At 36.2% G+C, this 21,190-nt stretch overlaps 1 protein-coding gene across 8 annotated transcripts in view; it reads left to right on the top strand.

The window, feature by feature from the left end:
- NARS2 (asparaginyl-tRNA synthetase 2, mitochondrial) overlaps positions 1-21,190 on the top strand; it is a 130,167-nt gene that overhangs the window by 43,311 nt on the left and 65,666 nt on the right. For 7 of the 8 annotated variants that reach the window (XR_013335911.1, XM_077767557.1, XM_077767556.1 and 4 more), the window contains one exon: positions 15,655-15,749. Coding sequence is in view for 7 of the 8 variants with exons in the window: in XM_077767557.1 (XP_077623683.1) it covers positions 15,655-15,749 (95 nt within the window). In the remaining variant the exon portion in view is untranslated. Of the gene's footprint in view, positions 1-6,107; positions 6,445-15,654; positions 15,750-21,190 lie in introns of all 8 variants that reach the window. The other variant, XM_077767559.1, reaches the window with a different exon arrangement.

Below are 21,190 nucleotides of genomic sequence, written 5' to 3'. Positions count from 1 at the left end.
CCTTTTCCAGAATGTCTTATAATTGGAATCCTATATTATATAGCCTTTTCAAATTGGCTTTTTATCACTTAATAATATGCACTTATTTTCTCTATGTCTTTTCATGGCCTGATAGTTCATTTCTTTTTAGCTGAATAATATTCTGTTATCTGGATATGCCACAGTGTATCCATTCACCTCCTCAAGGACATACATATTGGTTGCTTCCAAGTTTTGGCAGTTGTAAGTAAAGCTGCTATAAATATGTGTGCAGGTTTTGATAAAAATTTTCAATTCCTTTGAGCAAATATCAAGCAATGTGATTGCTCAAGAGTATATTTAGTTTTCTAAGAAACCACCAAACCGTCTTCTAAAGTGGCTGTCTCGTTTTGCATTCCTACCAGCAATGAATGAGAGTTCCTATTGCTCTATATCTTCACTAGCATTTTGTTGTCACTGTTCTGGATTTTGGCCATTCTAATACGTATGCAGTGGTACTGACTGGCTTTTCAGCATCCTTGCTCAAGACACTGCTTGTGGGGCATTTTCTGTGGATCACATGATTTGTTTACCGCCACCCTCAGCCATAAAAATGAATAGCAGTTAGTTTTTCCATCAGTCTGGGAGCCAGTTTTTATTGGACTTTGAATACTTAAAGGAATAAAAAACTTGGGGAAAGTTCTGTAAGTTCCTTTGGGGTGCTAGATTCATTGATGAAGGAGTCAGGAAATTAAGACTTTGTTGATATAATCTTCTCGAGACATATTCATAAATTGACAAAACTCAATATCAATGCTTCATATTAAATAACTGTTGTTTTGGGGCATCTGGGTGGCTCAGTCCTTTGAGCGTCTGACTTCAGCTCAGGTCATGATCTCATGGTTCATGGTTTCGAGCCCAGCTTCGGGCTCTGTGGTGACAGCTAGCTCAGAGTTTGGAGCCTGCTTCAGATTCTGTATCTCCCTCTCTTTCTGACCCTCCCTTGATCACACTATCTCTCTCTCTCTCTCAGAAATAAATAAAAACATTAAATAAATAAATAAATAACTGTTGTTTCATAGTGTTAACCCTTGAAATTGAAAATAACTGGAGTTCTTTGGGGACCTTGTCTCTTATTTCATTATTGTATCCCTACATTTAATCTACGGCTGGGCATATAGGAGTCACTCTGTAAATATTTTTCAGTTGAAGATTGAATTGAAGGAAGTAGGGCCTGGAAATATGGGAGATACCTCTATTTGAGCTGAGACACAAATTTATTTCTCAACTGAGAGACGTGGAAAGGGCTTCATTCATGTTAATTCTAAAGAATACAGTGATCAAAAATAGTGGGCTGTAGCAATTTCTTTCTAGATAAGTCTCCTGAGGTAAGGGAAACAAAATTAAACTATTGGGACTACATCAAGATAAAAAGCTTCTGCACAGTGAAGGAAATAATCAGTAAAACTAAAAAGCAGTCTATGGAATGGAAGAAGATATTTGCAAATGACATATCCAGTAAAGGGTTTGTGTCCAAAATCTATAAAGAAGTTATCAAACTCAACACTCAAAAAACAAATAACCTGGTTAAAAATGGGCGGAAGAAATGAACAGCCATTTTTCCAAAGAAGGCATCCAGATGGCCAGCAGATACATGAAAAGATGGCCAATATCATTTATCGCCAGGGAAATGTAAGTCAGACCTACAGTGAAATATCACTTCACAATGTCAGAATGGTGAAAGTCAACAATGTAAGAAAAAACAGGTGTTGGTGAGGATTCAGAGAAAGGGGAACCCTTTTATCCTGTTGGTGGGAATACCAACTGGTACAGCTACTCTGGAAAATAGTATGGAGGTTCCTCAAAAAGTTAAAAAGAGAACTGCCCTACAATCCAGCAATTACATCACTAGATATTTACCCAAAGAATACGAATACAAACATACTAATTCAAAGAGAGATACATACCCTGATGTTTATAGCAGCATTATTTACTATAGCCAAATTATGGAAACAGCCCAAATGTTCATCAGTTGATAAATTAATAAAGAAATGTACACACACAGAGGAATATTACTCAGCCATAGAAAAGAATGAAATCTTGCCTTTTACAGCGACGTGGATAGAATTAGAGAGTACTATGCTAACTGAAATAAGTCAGTCAGAAGAAGGCAAATACCATATGATCTCACTCATATGTGGACTTTAAAAAGAAGCAAAGGGAGAAAGAGTGGGGGTGTCAAACCAAGAAACAGACTCTTGGTTGTAGAGACCAAACGGATAGTTACCAGGGAGAGGTCAGTGGGGGATGGGTTAAATAGGTGATGGGGGTTAAAGAGTGCTCTTGTGATGAGCTCTGGGTGATGTGTGGAAGTGTTGAATCACTGTGTTGTACACCTGAAACTAATATTACACTTTACTATAGTTAAGTAATTGGAATTTAAACAAAAATTTTTAAAAAATAAATAAAAAATTGTTAAAAAATGAGGAATAACCAGCAATTAAAATATACTATAAAGCTTCTAAATTAGAGTGTTATTTGTGCATAAGTAAACCGGTGCTAGAACTTAAAGCTCAGAAATGGACCTAAGCTATACTACAAAGATTGTCATCTCACATCATTGAAGTAAATGGTACTAGGTCAATTTGACAGCATTGTGTCAGCCAGAAATAACTTGCAGAATTTTATTTACATTGTGGCAAATGATATGATGTGAATATATGTTTACCCCTCCAGGAATTTTGGGATAATAATGTTGTAGTAATTTGTAGTATTTCCAGCACATCAGTAGAATTTCCATAATTCTTAAAATTATAGTACATAATTCACTTACTTTTAACCCACTTTGAACATATTTCTTTCAAACTATGAGTATTTTATTCGGGAAAAAATAATAAAATATAAAAGAATATAAATACACTTTAAAGTACTGTACATTGAAATAAGTTTTTACAGAAGAATCATTCATTTTGAAAAATATTTCTAAACATAAACCAGGAAGAATGCTTGGTATCTTGTTACTTGCCTCATACTTAATGATATTGGCATGATGGTGTTTTGGTGGTGTATAAAGTAATTTCTGTTTTATTTCTTTAATTACATTTAGTTTAGTTACATTGTTTTCTTTTTTAAGATGCAGCAGAAATAGAATATTCAGAGATTAGGACATTTATTTTTAAGGTGGTTATTTTGGATCTTAGAACTCATTTTCCCTTGCATAAATTATAGTAATTCATAGGGTAGCATAAGACTAATGCATCATGTAGGTAAAATACTATAAATTTTAATGAAAACTTACAGAACACTGATCATTAAGCAAAACAAAAATGGTGAAGTTGAATAAAAAACCCTTTATTGTATGCTTGAAGAAAATAGGTTGAGAAGTATTGATATCTATGGGGATTATACAGTTATGCTGAACATTTTTAAGAGCTGTAAATATTGATCTGTGATTTTAAACATACAGGAAAAGCATAGAAAATAAACAACCAAATGTCACCCAACTCAATATTTTGCTTCAGAAACTTAGAAATAAATAAAACATGCGATTTTTAGTATTATGTTTAATTTTTACTTTAAAACTTATGATTCTCCTAGTGCTTTATGTAAATTGGGTAATATTAAGACTTGCAAGCTTAGAGAAAGAAGGAAACAAGCTGTCCCAGAAGTGAGTGGGGGTGATTGGTTTAGAGAATAAAAGGTATCGAAGAGAGTATATAGAGGTAATACCTTCTTTGGAACTGAGTGAGCCACATCCATGAGCATGCAGAAGATGAAATTGATCAGATTATCTTCTCCAAATTTTCCTGTTTGATGTCAGAATTAGGAAAATGGTGTTGAGTAAGGTTGGCAGGAGAGAGAATATATCTTTGTTTTAAAGTTTATGTCATATTTAGAGTGTGTGTGAGTGGGGCAGGGGCAGAGAGAAAGGGAGTGAGAGAGAGAATCCCAAGTAGGCACTACACTGCAAGCACAGAGCCCTATGTGGGGCTTAAACCCACAAACCGTGAGATCATGCTGAAGTCAAGAGCCGGACACCCAACCAACTGGGCCACATGGGTGCCCAACCATATGTCTTTTTATATCTAGCCAAAAATGACATTTAATTATAAAGAATATCTATAGATTATGTGCTTGTGAATCAGAGTGGATAGGAGGAAGGTGGAGTCATAGTAGGCACATAATTTATTTCTCTGAAGAAAATGAAAAATTTTCTCTAAGCACTTTAAACATACAACCATATATTCAAAATACATTTTTTACCTTTATATTTCTAAAAATTCCTGTAGTTGCAACCCAGCAATTGCATTGCTAGGTATTCATCCAGAGGATACAGGAGTGCTTTGATGGGGCACATGCACCCCAGTGTTTATAGTAGTGCTATCGACAATAGCCAAAGTACGGAAAGCGTCCAAATGTCTGACAGATGAATGGCTAAAGAAAATGTGTGTGTGTATATATTTATCTACACACAATGGAATATTACTTGGCGATCAAAAAGAATGCGGTCTTGCCATTTGCAGCAATGTAGATGGAACTAGAGTACATTATGCTAAGTGAAATAAGTCAGAGAAAGACAAATATCATGATTTCACTCATGTAGAATTTGAGAACAAAACAGATGAGTATAAGGGAAAGGAAGCAAAAATAATACAAAAACAGAGAGAGAGACAAGCCACAAGAGATTCTTAAATATAGAGAACAAACTGAGGGTGACTGGTGGGGTGTTGGGTGGGGGGATGGGCTAAATGGGCAAGGAGCATGAAGGAGGGCACTTACTGGGATGAGCACTGGGTGTTACATGTAAGTGATGAATCACTAAATGCTATTCCTGAAATCATTATTACACTGTATGTTAACTAACTTGGATTTAAATTTTAAAAATAATAATAAAAATAGATAAATAAAAAATAAATTAATAAAATAAAAAAATTCTTGTAGGTGTTAAATGATGATGACATTAAAAAAAGACATAGTAAACATCTATTTCCAAGTCTACTAGGAAATAACAGAATTAATTATAAGCAGTATAGTTACAGAAGTTAATATAAGAGATACTTCCTCTCTTTAATACTATTTGCTTATCAGTACCTATGTTTGAAAACAAACATACCACTGAAAGTGCACTAAACGTATCTTTCAGATCAGCAAAGCCATGACACTTTGTTAGAAGCTTTTATGGCTAAATGTGCTACATATGCTTTATGTACTTTCCTTGCTGCTGCTTTTTTTCCTCTTTTTTAATGTTTATTTTGAGAGAGAGCGAGAGAGGGTGCAAGTTGGGGAGGGGCAAGGAGGAAGAGGGAGAGAGAGAGAATCTCAGGCAGCCTGNAAAGGAAGCAAAAATAATACAAAAACAGAGAGAGAGACAAGCCACAAGAGATTCTTAAATATAGAGAACAAACTGAGGGTGACTGGTGGGGTGTTGGGTGGGGGGATGGGCTAAATGGGCAAGGAGCATGAAGGAGGGCACTTACTGGGATGAGCACTGGGTGTTACATGTAAGTGATGAATCACTAAATGCTATTCCTGAAATCATTATTACACTGTATGTTAACTAACTTGGATTTAAATTTTAAAAATAATAATAAAAATAGATAAATAAAAAATAAATTAATAAAATAAAAAAATTCTTGTAGGTGTTAAATGATGATGACATTAAAAAAAGACATAGTAAACATCTATTTCCAAGTCTACTAGGAAATAACAGAATTAATTATAAGCAGTATAGTTACAGAAGTTAATATAAGAGATACTTCCTCTCTTTAATACTATTTGCTTATCAGTACCTATGTTTGAAAACAAACATACCACTGAAAGTGCACTAAACGTATCTTTCAGATCAGCAAAGCCATGACACTTTGTTAGAAGCTTTTATGGCTAAATGTGCTACATATGCTTTATGTACTTTCCTTGCTGCTGCTTTTTTTCCTCTTTTTTAATGTTTATTTTGAGAGAGAGCGAGAGAGGGTGCAAGTTGGGGAGGGGCAAGGAGGAAGAGGGAGAGAGAGAGAATCTCAGGCAGCCTGTGTGCTGTCAACATAGAGCCCAATGCAGAGCTCAAACCCATGAACCATGAGATCATGACCTGAGCAGAAAACAACAATCAATCAATCCCTTAACCTTGCTTTTTTTTTTTTTCCCGACAGACTTTAACTCTTCTGATTTCTGATGACTGACTCCCTCTGGTCACACTTGACATCACTCTTGGTTAACAAGCATTTACGGAACAATTACTTGTCTCTGGCACTATGCTAAGGTGTTTAGTATAGTAGGATGTATAAACTCATTCCCTACTCAAAGAACTCAGTGATCATTTGGCCTTCTCTTCTCTTGGCCTTCCCCCAACGGTGTTTTCATTACAAGTAGTACAGTGTAACCACCTACATTCTTCCTGGTATTTAACTTTGTTCCACACTTTGTTCTTGTTTTTTAAATTTTTTATTGATGCTGATCAAAGGAATCCATGTCACCATAGGACAAAAGGTAAAATCATTAATATTTATGTGATAAAGAATACACAAGAAATGGGGCACCTGGCTGGCTCATTCAGTAGAGCATACAGCTCTTGATCTCAGGGTCATGAGTTCAGGTCCCACATTGGGCATAGAGCTTACTTTAAAACAACAACAACATTAATAATAAATGAAGTCTGCTTGTGTCAGAAAAAGATACTACCAAAAAAGATACACAGGGAATAAAGCCCATATACCATGTGAGAACCTGCTAATAGTAATTCAGAGTCCTACTTTAAAATACATAGATTATTTAAAATGTATTTTGGGTTTTTTTGTTTTTCGGGTTGTGTCTTTATTTTCTTTTTTAAGAGAGAGCATAAGTGAGTGGGGTCTCTCGCAGAGAGAGAGAGACAGACAGAGAGACAGAGAGAGAGAGAATCCCAAGTAGGATCCATACTCAGGCTGAGCCCAATGTGGGATCATAATCTGAGCTGATATCAAGAGTCAAACTGAGCCACCCAAGTGCACCTAAATGTATTTTTTGAATAGGTAATATAGTTCGTGGTTCAAAAGGTACTAATTTAAAAGTACAGAAAAAGAAAAAAATTAAAAATTAAAGTACAGAATTCTGTCCCACCTTTGTTCCCCAGTGACCTGATTTCTTTCCCTAGTATCAACCATTGCTGTTTCTTGTGAATCCTGAAAATACTGTCTGGCACTATCACATTTTGGTTAAGATAAGAGATTCTGGCCAGACCACCTTGATTCATAGTGTGAATTGCATTAATGGCAAGTTAAATTAATAACCCCCTCTGTAAATGGGAATACTAGTACTTTATTGGGTTGCTTGTAAACTCTTTAACACAATACATGACACATTGTGTTTAGTGCATATTGGCTGTGGTGGTTTCTGTAAAAGTATCTGAATGTGTATTCTTTTTTTCTTTTTATTTTTTATGTTTATTTATTTATTTTTGAGAGAGAGACAGAGTGCAAACAGGGGAAGGGCATAGAGAAAGGGGGACACAGAGTCTGAAGTAGTCTCCAGGCTCTTGAGCTGTCAGCAGAGAGCCTGACATGGGGCTCGAACTCACATACCATGAGTTCATGACCTGAGCCAAAGTCAGATGCTTAACTGATTGAGCCACCCATGCACCCTTGTTTTTTCTTTTTAAATGTTTATTTAGTTTGAGAGAGAGTGAGTGAGGGAGAGCGAGAGAGAGAGCACTCAAGGGGAGGAGGGTCAGAGAGAGCGGGGAGAGAGAATCTGAAGCAGGCTCCAGGCTGTCAGCACAGAGCCTGACACAGGGTTCCATCCCAAGAATGACGAGGCCATGACCTGAGCCAAAATCAAGAGTCAGACACCCGACCAACTGAGCCACCCTCTTTCAATCACAGCAATATAGATTTCAGTTAAACATAATTTTCATTCATGGTACACTGTCGTTATTGGTCTTCCCAAGGCACTTGTGTCATATTACTGTGTAACAAAAGCATTTATTCTTTCCTATGAGTCTACAGGTCATTTGAGGGATACTGATTTCAGTTGGACTTGGTTAGCTGATGGTTTGCCTGGAAACTGGCCAATCTAAGATGACCCCACATGTCTCTCAGATTTCTCCATCATGCTAATCAGGGCATGATTTGTTTGGTAGCATACATCCAAGAAAGAATGTGGAATTGCACAGCCACTATTTTTGTCAATTTTTGTTACCATACCATCAATCAGAACGAATCACATGAACAAAGTCAGAATTAGTGTGTGATATCCTAAGGGGTGCTAATACAGAGAGGTGTGAAAACTTGAAGCCATTAATGCAGTTAATCTAACCTAATCTACTCTGTAGTAACTGTAGTAATCTGATCTAAACCACCAGCACCACTTCAAGCTACTATTGGTCAGTAGTATGGAAGACAAGCTAGAAACTAGAGATCATCCAGCCCCTTGGTGTATATGTGTCACTGTGGCAGACTGCCACAGTCTTCTGAGAGTCTTGACTTCAGCTTTATTTTCTCCTCTCAAATCTTTTGCATTTTCCTCCCCAACAGTAGATGGCCGACTCTAACCTGGAACCAAGCAGGAAAGGGAAGTTTAGGAAACATAGTCCTTAGTTTGGATGGGGACAGTAATGCCAAGCTGACAAAACACAATTCAGCATAGTCGCTTTCTTGTTTTATTTTTTCCTCTTTCATCCAGTCTCCTCTCCCTTTCTTTTTTCTTCTCTTTTGGAGGTAATCACTTTAACATTGTTGATATATCATCTTTTACTATGTATATAGCCTCATAAAATATGAGTGATCTTTTGTATGTGCTTTGAGTTTACATTAATGATAATGTGCCATGTATCTTGTTCTGTGTCCTACTTTTTCCCATTTAACTCTGTTGAAATTCTGTCCCTTTAGGTACATTTATTTGTTGCTTCTCATTGGTACAGAATATTCAGTGGTATTTTTCTACGACATTTTACTTACTCATTCTTCTAGTTAAGGACTCTTGGGTTGTTTCCAGTTCCAACTTAAACCCAGAAAAAAAGTACTGCATAAATGGTCTTCTCTATATTCCCTAATGGACTTGCGTGAAAATTTCTCTGGAATATATATCCAGGAATATATTGCATGTGACCTTCTGTGTCTCAAAGCCAGTGACAGCTTGTTGAATCCTTCTGCTTCAAATCCCTGACTTCCCCTTTTGCAACCAGCTGTAGAAAACTCTGCTTTTTAAAGGGCTCATATGATTAGGTCGCGAACACCCAGAAAACCTCCACATCTTGAGGCCATCTGACTTGGAACTTTATTTTATTTTTGTATTTTTGGATCTTTTAATAAACTCTAAGGCAGAATGAATAAGAATTGTCTCACTTTATTTTTTAAACTTTTTTGCTCATTTCTTTATTTCATCACAATAAGTGTATTCTTTAATACCCATTCCCTATTTCACCCATACTCCTCCCACCCCCCTCCCCTCTGGTAGCCCTCAGTTTGTTCTCTATGGTTCTTTTCTCTATAGTTTGTTCTCTTTTTTCCTTTTCTTTGCTCATTTGTTTTGTTTCTTAAATTCTGCTAATGAGTAAGATCACATGATATTTGTCTTTTTCTGACTGACTTATTTCACTTAGCATTATACTCTATGATGGGCAGATAGCAAGATTTCATTCTTTTTTAGGGGCACCTGGGTGGCTTAGTTGGTTAAGCCTCTGACTTTCACTTAGGTCATGATCTTGCGGTTTGTGGGTTCGAGCCCTGCGTTGGGCTCTGTGCTGACTGCCAGCTCAGAGCTTGGAGCTTGTTTCAGTCTGTGACTCCCTCTCTCTCTGACCCTCCCCTGCTCACGCTGTCTCTCTCTCTCCTAGAAATAAATAAAACATTAAAAAAAATTTTTTTAAATAAAAAAAGATTTCATTCTTTTTAATGGCTAAGTAATATTCTACTGTTATAATAATTCCTGTATACACACACACATATATACTTATCACATCTTTGTCCTTTCATCTATTAATAGACCCTTGGGCTGCTTCCATAGTTTGACTATTGTGAATAATGCTGCAGTAAACATAGGGGTGCATGTATCCCTTTGAATTCATGTTTTTTTGTATTTTGGAGGCAGCAGTGCAATTACTGGATCGTAGGGTAGGTCTATTTTTAATTTTTGAGGAGCCTCCATACAGTATTCCAGAGTAGCTGCACCAGTTTACATTCCCACCAACAGTGCAAGAGAGGGTTACCTCTTTCTCCACATTCTTGCCAACACCTGTTGTATCTTGTGTTTTTTATTTCAGCCATTCCGACACATATGAGGTGATACATCATTATAGTTTTGATTTCCATTTCCCTGGTGATAAGAAATAATGCACATCTTTTCATGTGTCTGTTGGCTCTCTGGCTGTCTTCTTTGGAGAAATATCTATTCATGTGTTCTGCCCATTTTTTAGAGTACTGTTTGGTTTTTGTGTGTTCAGCTTTATAAGTCCTTTATATATTTTGGATACTAACCCTTTGTCAGTTAGTCAATTGCAAATATTTTCTCTCATTCAGGAGGTTGCCTTTTAGTTTTGCTTTTCCTTCACTGTGCAGAAGCTTTTTATCTTGATGCAGTCCTATTTTTGCTTTTATTTCCTTTGCCTCAGGAGACATATCTAGGAAAGCGTTGCTACTGCAGATGTCAGAGAAATTACTGTCTGTGCTCTCTGATTGGAAATTTAATTGCAAAATCCCTTCTTGGCAGTTCCTGCCTTAGTGGTTGACTGAATAAACGAGGGGCTGAGAATCTTAGGGTGCATCTTAGAAATCTGCCTATCATACCCTGAGTCTACACCTAGACTTGACATTAAACAACTTTCTAATCTTTGCCAGTCTTGTAAATGTAATGAATTTTTCTTAAAATGCCTGATTTTCATTTGCATTTCTTTAATTTGTAATGAATTTGAGTGTTTCCTCATTCATCTTAGCCATTTGAATTTTCCTTTTTGTAAATCTCTCCTCATTATCTCTTGCCCAGTTGGGAAGCAGCTCATTTTCTTGTTTTCTTGGCAGGAGGTCCTTATATATCCTGTGCATTAATCACTTGTCAGTTTTAGATGCTGAAAATATTTTATTCTCTTTTAAAAAGATTTTATTATTAAGTAATCTCTACACCCAACATGGGGCTCAAACTCTCAATCCTGAGATCAAGAGTCTCCTTATTTATTGACTGAGCCAGCTAGATGCCCTGCAAATATTTACTTCTTACTCTGCATTCTTCTTCTGACTTTGCCTATATACTTTCTTTATTAAATAGGAATTCGTAATGCTAATGTCAAATTTGTCGGGGCGCCCAGGTGGCTCATTCGAATGGTTAAGTGTCCAATATCAGCTCAGGTCATGATCTCATGGTTTTTAAGTTTGAGCCCAGCATTGGGCTCTCTGCTGTCACTGCAGACCCTGCTTTGGATCCTCTGTCGGTCTTTCTCTCTGCCTCTCAATTTCAAAAATAAATAAAAACTTTTTTAATTAAAAAAATTGTCCATATATCATTTTATGATTTGGATTTGGTGGATCTTGTTAAAGAAGTTCTACCCACTGGCAAAGTCACAAAATTGGATGCATAATTGGTATATTTTATTCTTCAGTACTAACAAGTATTTAAGATTACAAATCTTAAATTTGCAGTGTTATGTTAGTAGTTTTTGACCCTGTCAGATCCAATAGTTACTTGTTTATATATGCTTTTTTAAAAATTGACATGAAATTCATATAATATATAATTAACTATTAAAGGTTATATTTTGTGGCATTTAGTGCATTTATCATGTTGTACAACCACCACCTGTATCACATTCCAAAACATTTTCATTACCCCAGAGGAAAACTGCCCTATTCCCATTTCTCATCCCCACTCCAGACCCCTGCCTCTCACCAGTCTCTATGGATTTACCTCTTTTAGACATTTCTTAATATATGGGATCATACAACATGTGTCCTTTTATGTCTTTTACTTAGCATAACATGTTCAAGGTTAGCCATGTTTTAATGTGTATATAAGTATTTCATTTCATCTTATGGCTGAATATTATTCCATTGTTTGCATATATTAATTTTGTTTATTCATTTATCCGTTAATGGACATTTGAATTATTTCCACCTTCGGCCACAGCATATAGTGCTGTTATGAAGACTAAGGTACATGTATGTATTTGAGTACTGGGCTCTTTTTTTTTTTTTTAATATTTTATTTATTTTTGAGAGAGAGAGCGAGCGAGCGAGCAAGCGAGCGCCAGCGGGGGAAGGGCAGAAAGAGGGAGACACAGAATCTGACACAGGCTCCAGGCTCCAAGCTGTCAGCATAGAGCCTGACACAGGGCTCGAACTCACAAACTGTGAGATAATGCGCTGAGCTGAAACCAAGAGTAAGACGCTTAACCAACTGAGCCACCCAGGTGTTCTGAGTACCTGGCCTTAATTCTTTTAGGTATATACGTAGGAGTAGAATTGGTAGGTTGTATAGTACTTCTTTTTAAGGGACCACCAAATTGTTCATGTTCCACACCATTGAACATTTCTCGTTTCACTCCATTATGGCCAAAGGAGAGAACTTGTATGATTTTATTCTTTTTTAGTTTATGTCTTAGGATATGGTCTATCCGCAACAATATTCCATGTGTACTTGAGACAAAAGTGCAGTCTGCTGTTGTTGGGTGCAGTCTGTCACTTGTAAATTTCCTCTCTCTTAATTCAGCATGTGTTTGGTTGCTATAAACCTTTGACTGTTTTCCAGAGTTCCCACAGTTGGTTCTGACAGTTTTTACTCATTATTTTTAGTTGTTCTGTGGAGGGACAGTCCTTCAGATGTACCCATCCTACCATGTTTGCCAATATCACTCACAGTAATTCCTTTTTAAAATGTTTTGTAATGTCTCTTTAACATTCTGAAGTAAAACGTATAGGTAATATAACTTAATTCATACAGATGTTTTAAAAAATCAATGTAATGTGTAAACAACGTATAGGAGAAATAAAAGGAAGTAATTTTTAAAGCATAGTATGAATTTCAGTATGTAAGTACATATGATATTGGAAGGCATAATTGAGTAGTGACATTTTTTACCTATATAAATAAGTTGGATTAAAGAGATGCAAAAGGATCAGATTCCATTTTGTACAAATGCTAATACGTGAAAGACTAAAATGTAGTCATAAAAACTAGACATTTTATATGTATAGAAAAGGAGAGAAATCACTTTAGGAGAAGCTGAGGTAAGATACCAATACAAATTATAGACTAAAGAGGTGAAAGGAAGGACAAAATATAATATTCTTATAAATGTGCTGGGCCTTATTTGAATCATAATTACTTTGTAAAAAATGAGGAAATATATATTACTTATTTTGAAATCCTAACACATGTCAGGACAAATACGTTAGTATTGAGTACTTAAGTTCTTGGAAACAACATCCTTTTAGTGAATATGGGATTCACTGAATCCCAGTGAATATGGATTTTTTTTCATTTTTAATGTTTTTTATTTATTTCTGAGAGAGAGAGAGAGGAGAGAGAGACAGCGTGAGTAGGGGAGGGTCAGAGAGAGGGAGAGAGAGAGAGATACAGAATCCGAAACAGGCTCCAGGCTCTGAGCTGGCTATTAGCACAGAGCCCGAGGCGGGGCTTGAACCCACGAACCCTGAGATCATGACCTGAGCCGAAGTTGGACGCTTAACTGACTGAACCACCCAGGTGCCCCTGAATATGGATTTTAAAAGCAGTGATAGGGAATGCCTGGGTGGCTCACTTGGTTAAGTGTCTGATTTTTTATTTTGGCACAAGGCATGATCTCACAGTTCATGGTTGGGCTTCATGCTGACAGACCAGAGTCTGCTTAGGATTCTCTCTCTTCCTCTCTTTGTCTGCCCCTCCCCTCCCGAAATAAATAAATATTTAAAAAAATAAAATAAAAGCAGTGATAGGACATTTAGGACCTGTTTCAAAGTAAGTCTGAAAAATAACAGGCAATTACAAAATAAATGAATGGTTTTTAATTGGTCATTTTTACACTAGATTTCTCATTCATACACATAGATGCCTATATATGATAGGCAATATTTTTAGAACCAATGGAATTAAATAAGGTGCCTTCTTTTCTTTTTTTCTTTCTTTTTTTTTCTTTTCCTTTCTTTTCTTTTCCTTTCCTTTCCTTCCTTTCCTTTCCTTTCCTTTCCTTTTCCTTTTCCTTTCCTTTTCCTTTCCTTTTCCTTTCCTTTCCAGTAGGCTTCGTGCACAGCACGGAGCTCAGTTCTGAGCTCCATCTCATGACCGTAAGATCAAGACCAGGGTCTAGATCAAGAGTCAGATGCTGAGCCAACTGAGCCACCAAGGCACAAGAGGCCTTCGTTTTATGTATTGCTGTAATTCAGTATTTGATACTAAGTCTCTTAAAAGGAGTCTCACATTCTCTATTCGTATTTAAAATTGGCTTTTTTTGCAGCCATTTGGGTGGCTCAGTTAGGTGATCCCATGGTCCTAAGGTCAAGCCCCGTGTGGGGCTTCCACCGAGCATAGAGCCTGCTTGGATTCTCTCTCTTCCACTCTCTCTCTCTGCCCCTTCTCTGCTTGTGCACTCTCTCTCTCAAAATATAAATAAATAAACTTAAAATGAAATAAAATAGGCTTTGTTGCTTTTATAGTAACTTCACTGTTACATCAAAACACTTTCAAACAAATGAGCAATTTGAGGTATAAGGAAAAGTAAATTAATTTTCTTCCAAAAAAGTGAGTATAAATATTCATATCTGGATCCAGAAGCTTTCTTAAATTTATACTATTTAAGTTATGTTTGACCTGCAAAGAGTTTTTTTTAGCTTGTTATAAATATTGCCTGGCTTGTTTCCTACCTGTTTCAAATAGAATGAGCACCTTTAATACAAAATTAAAAAATTTTGTAAATTTTTTAAAGATCTTTAAATCTAATTGCTCCCAATATCTTTTAAATATATTTTTTAAAGTTTATTTATTTATTTTGAGAGAGACAGAGGCAGCACAAGTTGTGGGGGGAGCAGAGAGGGAGGAAGAGAGAGAGAATCTCAAGCCGGCTCTGCCCTGTCCACATAGAGCCCAACGTGGGGCTCAAATCCATGAAACATCAGATCATGACCTGAGCCAAAACCAAGAGTCAGATGCTTAACCGACTGAGCCACCCCAGGTGCCCCAGTTGCTCCCAACACTTTTAAAGATAAGGTTCTGCTCCTTTTACCTCTGTGAGTTGTGGTGGAAATTAAACGAAATAATGTATATAAAAGTTTATGTTGTGTTTACAATACTGCATTAAAAGCATTATTATTAAAACTTTAATAATAGGACAACACGTGTTCTAGAGGCTGTTCCCTTGAGAAAATCAAATCTCAAACGTAGGTCAGAATTTTAAGAGATTATATAGTTCTTCACATTTAAAATTTTTAATTCATAATCTCTTATTTTGGCTTGTCACCCAGTCAGAATTACTTTTTCTGCAGAAATGTATTTTGTGACAAAAGTACTTTGTCCTTTGGTTGTTTTGAAAATATGAAGCAAACTTCCTTGACCTTAGCACTTTCCAAGTAGGCATTTTCTCTTTTTAAGAGTATACTGAGAACTGCCTTTATTTTCAAGAAAATGACCTGTCCTAACATATGTTTAATTGCATTGTAATTTTTAGTTATGTCATGTATGTGAATGCGAAAAGTAGAACAAAGCATCTCATAGCTTTTTGTGGTTCATGTTTTTCATTTGCAGCCTTCAAGTAAAATTAAGGTGCCTGAGGAGAATTTCTTCAATGTTCCTGCTTTCTTAACTGTTTCAGGACAACTTCACCTAGAAGTGATGTCAGGGTACAGAATTTTCTTTTCTCTTTTGCTTTAATGGACTACTGATTATGGGTTGGGTAAGAGTGAAATAATGCTTTTCTTCCCATTGCTAAAACCTAAAAATTGAAATTAGGGTTTATGATTAGTCCACTTAAATTCACCAAAGTACATTTAGATTTGAAAGTCACCAAGTTTCTTCCAAAAATGCATTAGTCTAGACTTTTGGTTTTAGTAAAAAATGCAGTACTGGAAAGATGAAGTGAGTTTTTTTTCTTTTTGCTAATCTTTTTTTTTTTGGCCTAAATCTCAAAATTTAAGTGTACTGAATCATGTTTATGAAACTAAAGGCAGTTTTAGTTCACATCTGAGGCAGGCATTAGCTCATTTTATTAAAAAAAAAAAAAAAAAAAAAAAGAAGTAGTAGTATCTGAAAAAAATGGAAGAAAAAAAAATTTTTTTTAAGTAATTGTCTTAAATGTAAAAAAATTAACCCACAGAACCATCAGGAGCGACATGTGACAAATCAGAAAGTCTTGGAAGTCAGATCAACATGGTCTTGAAAATAACATATACTTAATTAGATTCTTTTTTCTGATTTATCTTTGAGACAGAAAGTGTTATTTGATAACTCCAATAACCAGATAATTAACAATATTATCAGAATACCATGAAGAAAACCTGTTATTGTAATAGCCCTGTGGGAGTGTAGGATTTGCAGAGCTGTTTGGGGAAAAGGTCATGTGAGGCATGTCATAGAAAATTCCTTATGCCTTTCAAATTATAATTTTATTTATTTATTTATTTTTTAATTTTTTTAAGGCTTTATTTATTTTTAGGAGAGAGAGAGAGACAGCGTGAGCAGGGGAGGGTCAGAGAGAGAGGGAGACACAGACTCTGAAACAGGATCCAGGCTCAGAGCTGGCGGTCAGCACAGAGCCCGACGTGGGGCTCGAACCCACGAACCGCGAGATCATGACCCAAGCGAAAGTCCGACGCTTAACCGACTAAGCCACCCAGGCGCCCCTCAAAGCATAATTTTAAAAAATTAAAATCATGCCTCATATATAAACTGAACATGTATCAAATATTTTATTCAATTCATTAATTACTGAGGGAACACGTAAAGAAGTAAGACTGGCTCAGAGAGCTTTTGAAGAGCTGTGTGTTCGTAGGCAGTTTAGTAAAGGAATTTTAGAATAAGATTGCTAGGTTAGTTACAAACTGGTTTATGTCTTATAGGTGACTAAACCTTAATCTTTGGAATTTTCTCTTCTACCTGACAGAAATGATTTGCAGCTCTATTAGACAAAAATCTACAAATTAACATGTAAATTTACTTAATCTGGGATATTTAATTCAATAGTAAATAGAATAATAGAGCAAAGTACATTCTGATAAGTAATTAAATAATGTTTAAATGGATCTGTGTCCCCATAGTCCATTGAAAGGACACACTGTCTACCTTTTGGCTTTATATCCAAGTTTTGGATAATCTTTCTTAACTTTTTGGTTTTCATTTTTTTTAATCTGTTAAGTTAGTGGCAAAGTACCTTCCCCTCAGAAATGTCATAATATGTGAAAGGTGTAAATTTACCAAGTGTTTGGCATTATAATACCACTAGTGGATTAAATATGTTCCCTCTTTCTCAGTAACATGCAGTGAACCATAGAACATAGTGTACAGTGAAACTTGACAGAAGATTAAATTGGCAGAATATAAGGTTCAGTATTTTTTAATGTGTCTTGAAGTGTTTCTAGTAATGTCAGTCAAATGTATCTAGTTGAATATGCATAGTTCTAGGACTATTAATATGCAGTACCTCCTGTTTTAGATTAATGCCTGATTTAATCTCCAATAAAAAATTTTTACTCTTCCCTCTGCATTTTCTTTAATTTTATTCAGCAGACTTTTGAATTCTGTTTTGTTTTGTTTTTGAGAGAGAGTTTATGAGCTGGGGAGGAGCACAGAGAGAGGGGAGCAGAGTATCTGAAGCAGGCTCCGTGCTGACAGCAGTAAGCCTGATATGGGGCTTTATGTGAGGCTCACAAACCTGACTATGCCCTGAGCCAAGGTCAGATGCTCAACTGACTGAGCCACCCAAGCGTCTCTATTGAGCAGACATTCAAAATGGAGTAAATGGTGGTTACATTTAGAAGGTTAACACATTTTTTTTTAATGTTTTATTAATTTCTAGGAGAGAGACGGAGAGAGAGACAGCGTGAGCAGGGCAGGGTCAGAGAGAGAGGGAGACACAGACTCTGAAACAGGCTCCAGGATCTGAGCTGGCAGTCAGCACAGAGCCCGACGCGGGGCACGAACCCACGAACCGCGAGATCATGACCTAAGCGAATGTCGGACGCTTAACCGACTAAGCCACCCAGGCGCCCCGAAGGTTAACACATTTTAAAAGGATATCTGTGTTGGTTTAGTGGTTCTGTGGCTCCATTTTAAAGTTTAATTTTGGTGGGGCGCCTGGGTGGCTTAGTCGGTTAGGCGTCCAACTTTCGCTTAGGTCATGATCTCGCGGTTCGTGGGTTCGAGCCCCGCGTCGGGCTCTGTGCTGACTGCCAGCTTAGAGCTTGGAGCCTGTTTCAGTCTGTGACACCCTCTCTCTCTGACCCTCCCCTGCTCACGCTGTCTCTCTCTCTCTCCTAGAAATAAATAAAAAACATTTAAAAAAAATAAAGTTTAATTTTGTTGTTTTTAACAAATTTTCTAATTTTGAGCAATTTTTAAATGTATAAAAGTTTCACAGATAGTACAGACTTTTTGTATACCTCTTGTCCAGTTTCCCCACTACTAATACTGTGCATTGCATGATACCGTAGAGGTGAAGTGATCTTATCATATCAGGGTGTATGTGACAACCATCTTAACCTTTATTACTTGGCTAAAATAGTATCTGCTGGGTTTCTCCACTGAAAATACGCTATTTTTCCCTTTCTTGGTTCTTTGGAACTAAGTCACCATGTCTAACCCACCTGCAGTCTAGGGAGGTGGGAGATGGAATGGAGCATCACCTCCTGGAGGGGAGAGTCTTTGGAATTCTTCTATATGGAACATTTGTCATCTCTTCCCTCTTATTGATTTTTGTACTCACTTATATCAGGAGGGACTTGCATATTTATTTTATAGGTTGGGTTATACTCTAGTTCTGTTATGTATTTTGTTGCTCAAACAGTTCTAGTTTTAGCTATTTGGCAACTCATTCACATCAACTCTTGTATCCTTTTGACATGCCCCTATCATTGCGTTTTCTGAGTGCTTTTTTATTTTCCGGTACTGTAAGATACCCCATATTTATTTATTTGTTTTTTATGATCAGTGAACCTATACTGACACAGTATTAATACTCTTAAGGTTGCAGTTTATATTAGGTTTCACTTTTGGTGGTGTACATTCTGTTGTTTGGACAGATGTATAATAATGGCATGTATCCACCATTATAGTATCATTTAGAAAAGTTTCACTGCTCTGAAAGTCCTCTGTGCTCTTCCTATTCATCACTCCCTCCCTCTTAATCCCTGGCAACCGCTGATCTTTTTAATGCCTCCAGAGTTTTGCCTTTTTCAGAATGTCATATAGCTGGAATCATAGAGTAAGTAGCCTATTCAGATGGGCTTCTTTCACTTAGTGTAATATATGTTCAGGTTTCCTCAGTGTCTTTTCATGCTTTGGTAGCTCATTTCTTTTTAGTGTCAAATAATACTTTATTATCTGCATGTACCATAGTTTATCCATTCACCTGCCTAGGGACACTTTGGTTGCTCCCAAGTTTTGTCAATTATGCTAGGCTTTTTATTTTCCCTACCTAGGCCCTAGAATCAGCCATTTCTGGTGAGACTTGGTTCCTTTTATTGGAAGATGTTTTTTTAGAAGCCAAGATTCAGTCACTGGGTATCCTTCTGCTGTAGGGGTATTATTGCTTCTAAGCCTTCAGCAGACAGAACTATAAATATATTTTTTAAATAAGAGAAAGTTAAGTGCTTTATACTCTGCCGGTAAATATAATTTTTAAGTGACATATTTATTCTGAGAGAATTAGGAATATACTGAATTGCAAAACCTACATTCAGAAATGTCATATAATAAAAATTTCCATTTCTTGTCAGTTAAAGCCAGAATTGGGAAAAGATTCAGCCTAATACATTTGAAAGAGCTTTTGATTATCACTGCTTTTTTTGTTGGTTTTCTTTTGCTTTTTGCTTTTGGTGGTTTGTTAACAGGTGTTTTTTTCCTTATTATGTATTTTTTAGTAAGCTATGAGGGGAAGCATATTTCCTAATAAAACATATTTTCCTCTTGAACATTGCTGTTGGAAATATAAATTGGTAGAACCTCTCTAGAGAAATGCTTTTTACCAAGAATTTCATGTCTAGGAATTTTTCTTAAGGGAATGATTTTACAACTCTATAAAGATATATAAACAAAAATGTTGAAAGCAGTTTTATTTATACTAGGGAAAGATTACTAACAATCTAAATGTCCACTTAAGATTGTTTAACCCTCAGTATGCAAAGAAAACAGTCATCATCATTTACCATCTGGGGGTAATTCACCTTATTTTTAATAAATATTCTTAAGCCATCTTCTTAATAATTTGCAGAAGTAAAAATAAAGGAATAATGAAAATCAACTTTATTAGAATTTTTAGTAAGAATTTTGGGGCAACTGAGTGGCTCAGTCCAACTTTGGCTCAGGTCATGATCTCATGGTTTGTGGGTTTAAGCCCTGCGTCAGGCTCTGTGCTGACAGCTCGGAGCCTGGAGTCTGTTTCGGATCCTGTGTCTTTCTCTCTATCTCTTCCCCGCACTTGGTGTCTTTTTCAGAAATAAAATAAACATTAAAAAAAGTTTAAAAAAAAAGAATTTAAACGTAGCAAACCCAAATTTTTTAAAGCTGCTTTATTGAGAGATAACTTACTACCATAAAATTTATCTATTTAAAGGGTACATACAACTCAGTAGTGTATTTTCATACTTCAGATATCACCCATAATTTAAGAATATTTTTATCACCCAGAAAGAAACTTTTTCACATTAGCATTTACTCTCCATCCTCCCTCCCACTCTAGGCAACCACTTATCTAGTTTATGTGTCTGTGCATTGTACGTTCTGGATACTTCATATAAATGGAATACACAGTGTATCATATTTTGTTCCACTTTGCATAATATTTTCAATGTCCACATTGCAGCATGTATTAGTATTTCATTTGATTTTATTGCCAAATAACATACATTATATCAGTATACCACAGTTTATCCATTCAACAGGTAATAATGGACATTTGGGTTATTTCTACTTTTTGGCTATTATTAGTAATGTTAGTGAATATTTGAGTGCAAGTATTTGTGTGACCATTTCTCTTGGTGGGTACTTAGGAATGGAACCTGTGGATCACATGGTAATTTTAACTATATGAGGAACTGGTAGGCTGTTTTCCACAGTGCCTGCAGCATTT

The sequence above is a fragment of the Crocuta crocuta genome, unplaced genomic scaffold (assembly GCF_008692635.1).
Source record: "Crocuta crocuta isolate KB4526 unplaced genomic scaffold, BGI_CrCroc_1.0 scaffold561, whole genome shotgun sequence".
NCBI lineage: Eukaryota > Metazoa > Chordata > Mammalia > Carnivora > Hyaenidae > Crocuta > Crocuta crocuta.
This window is presented reverse-complemented; position numbering and strand designations above follow the sequence as displayed.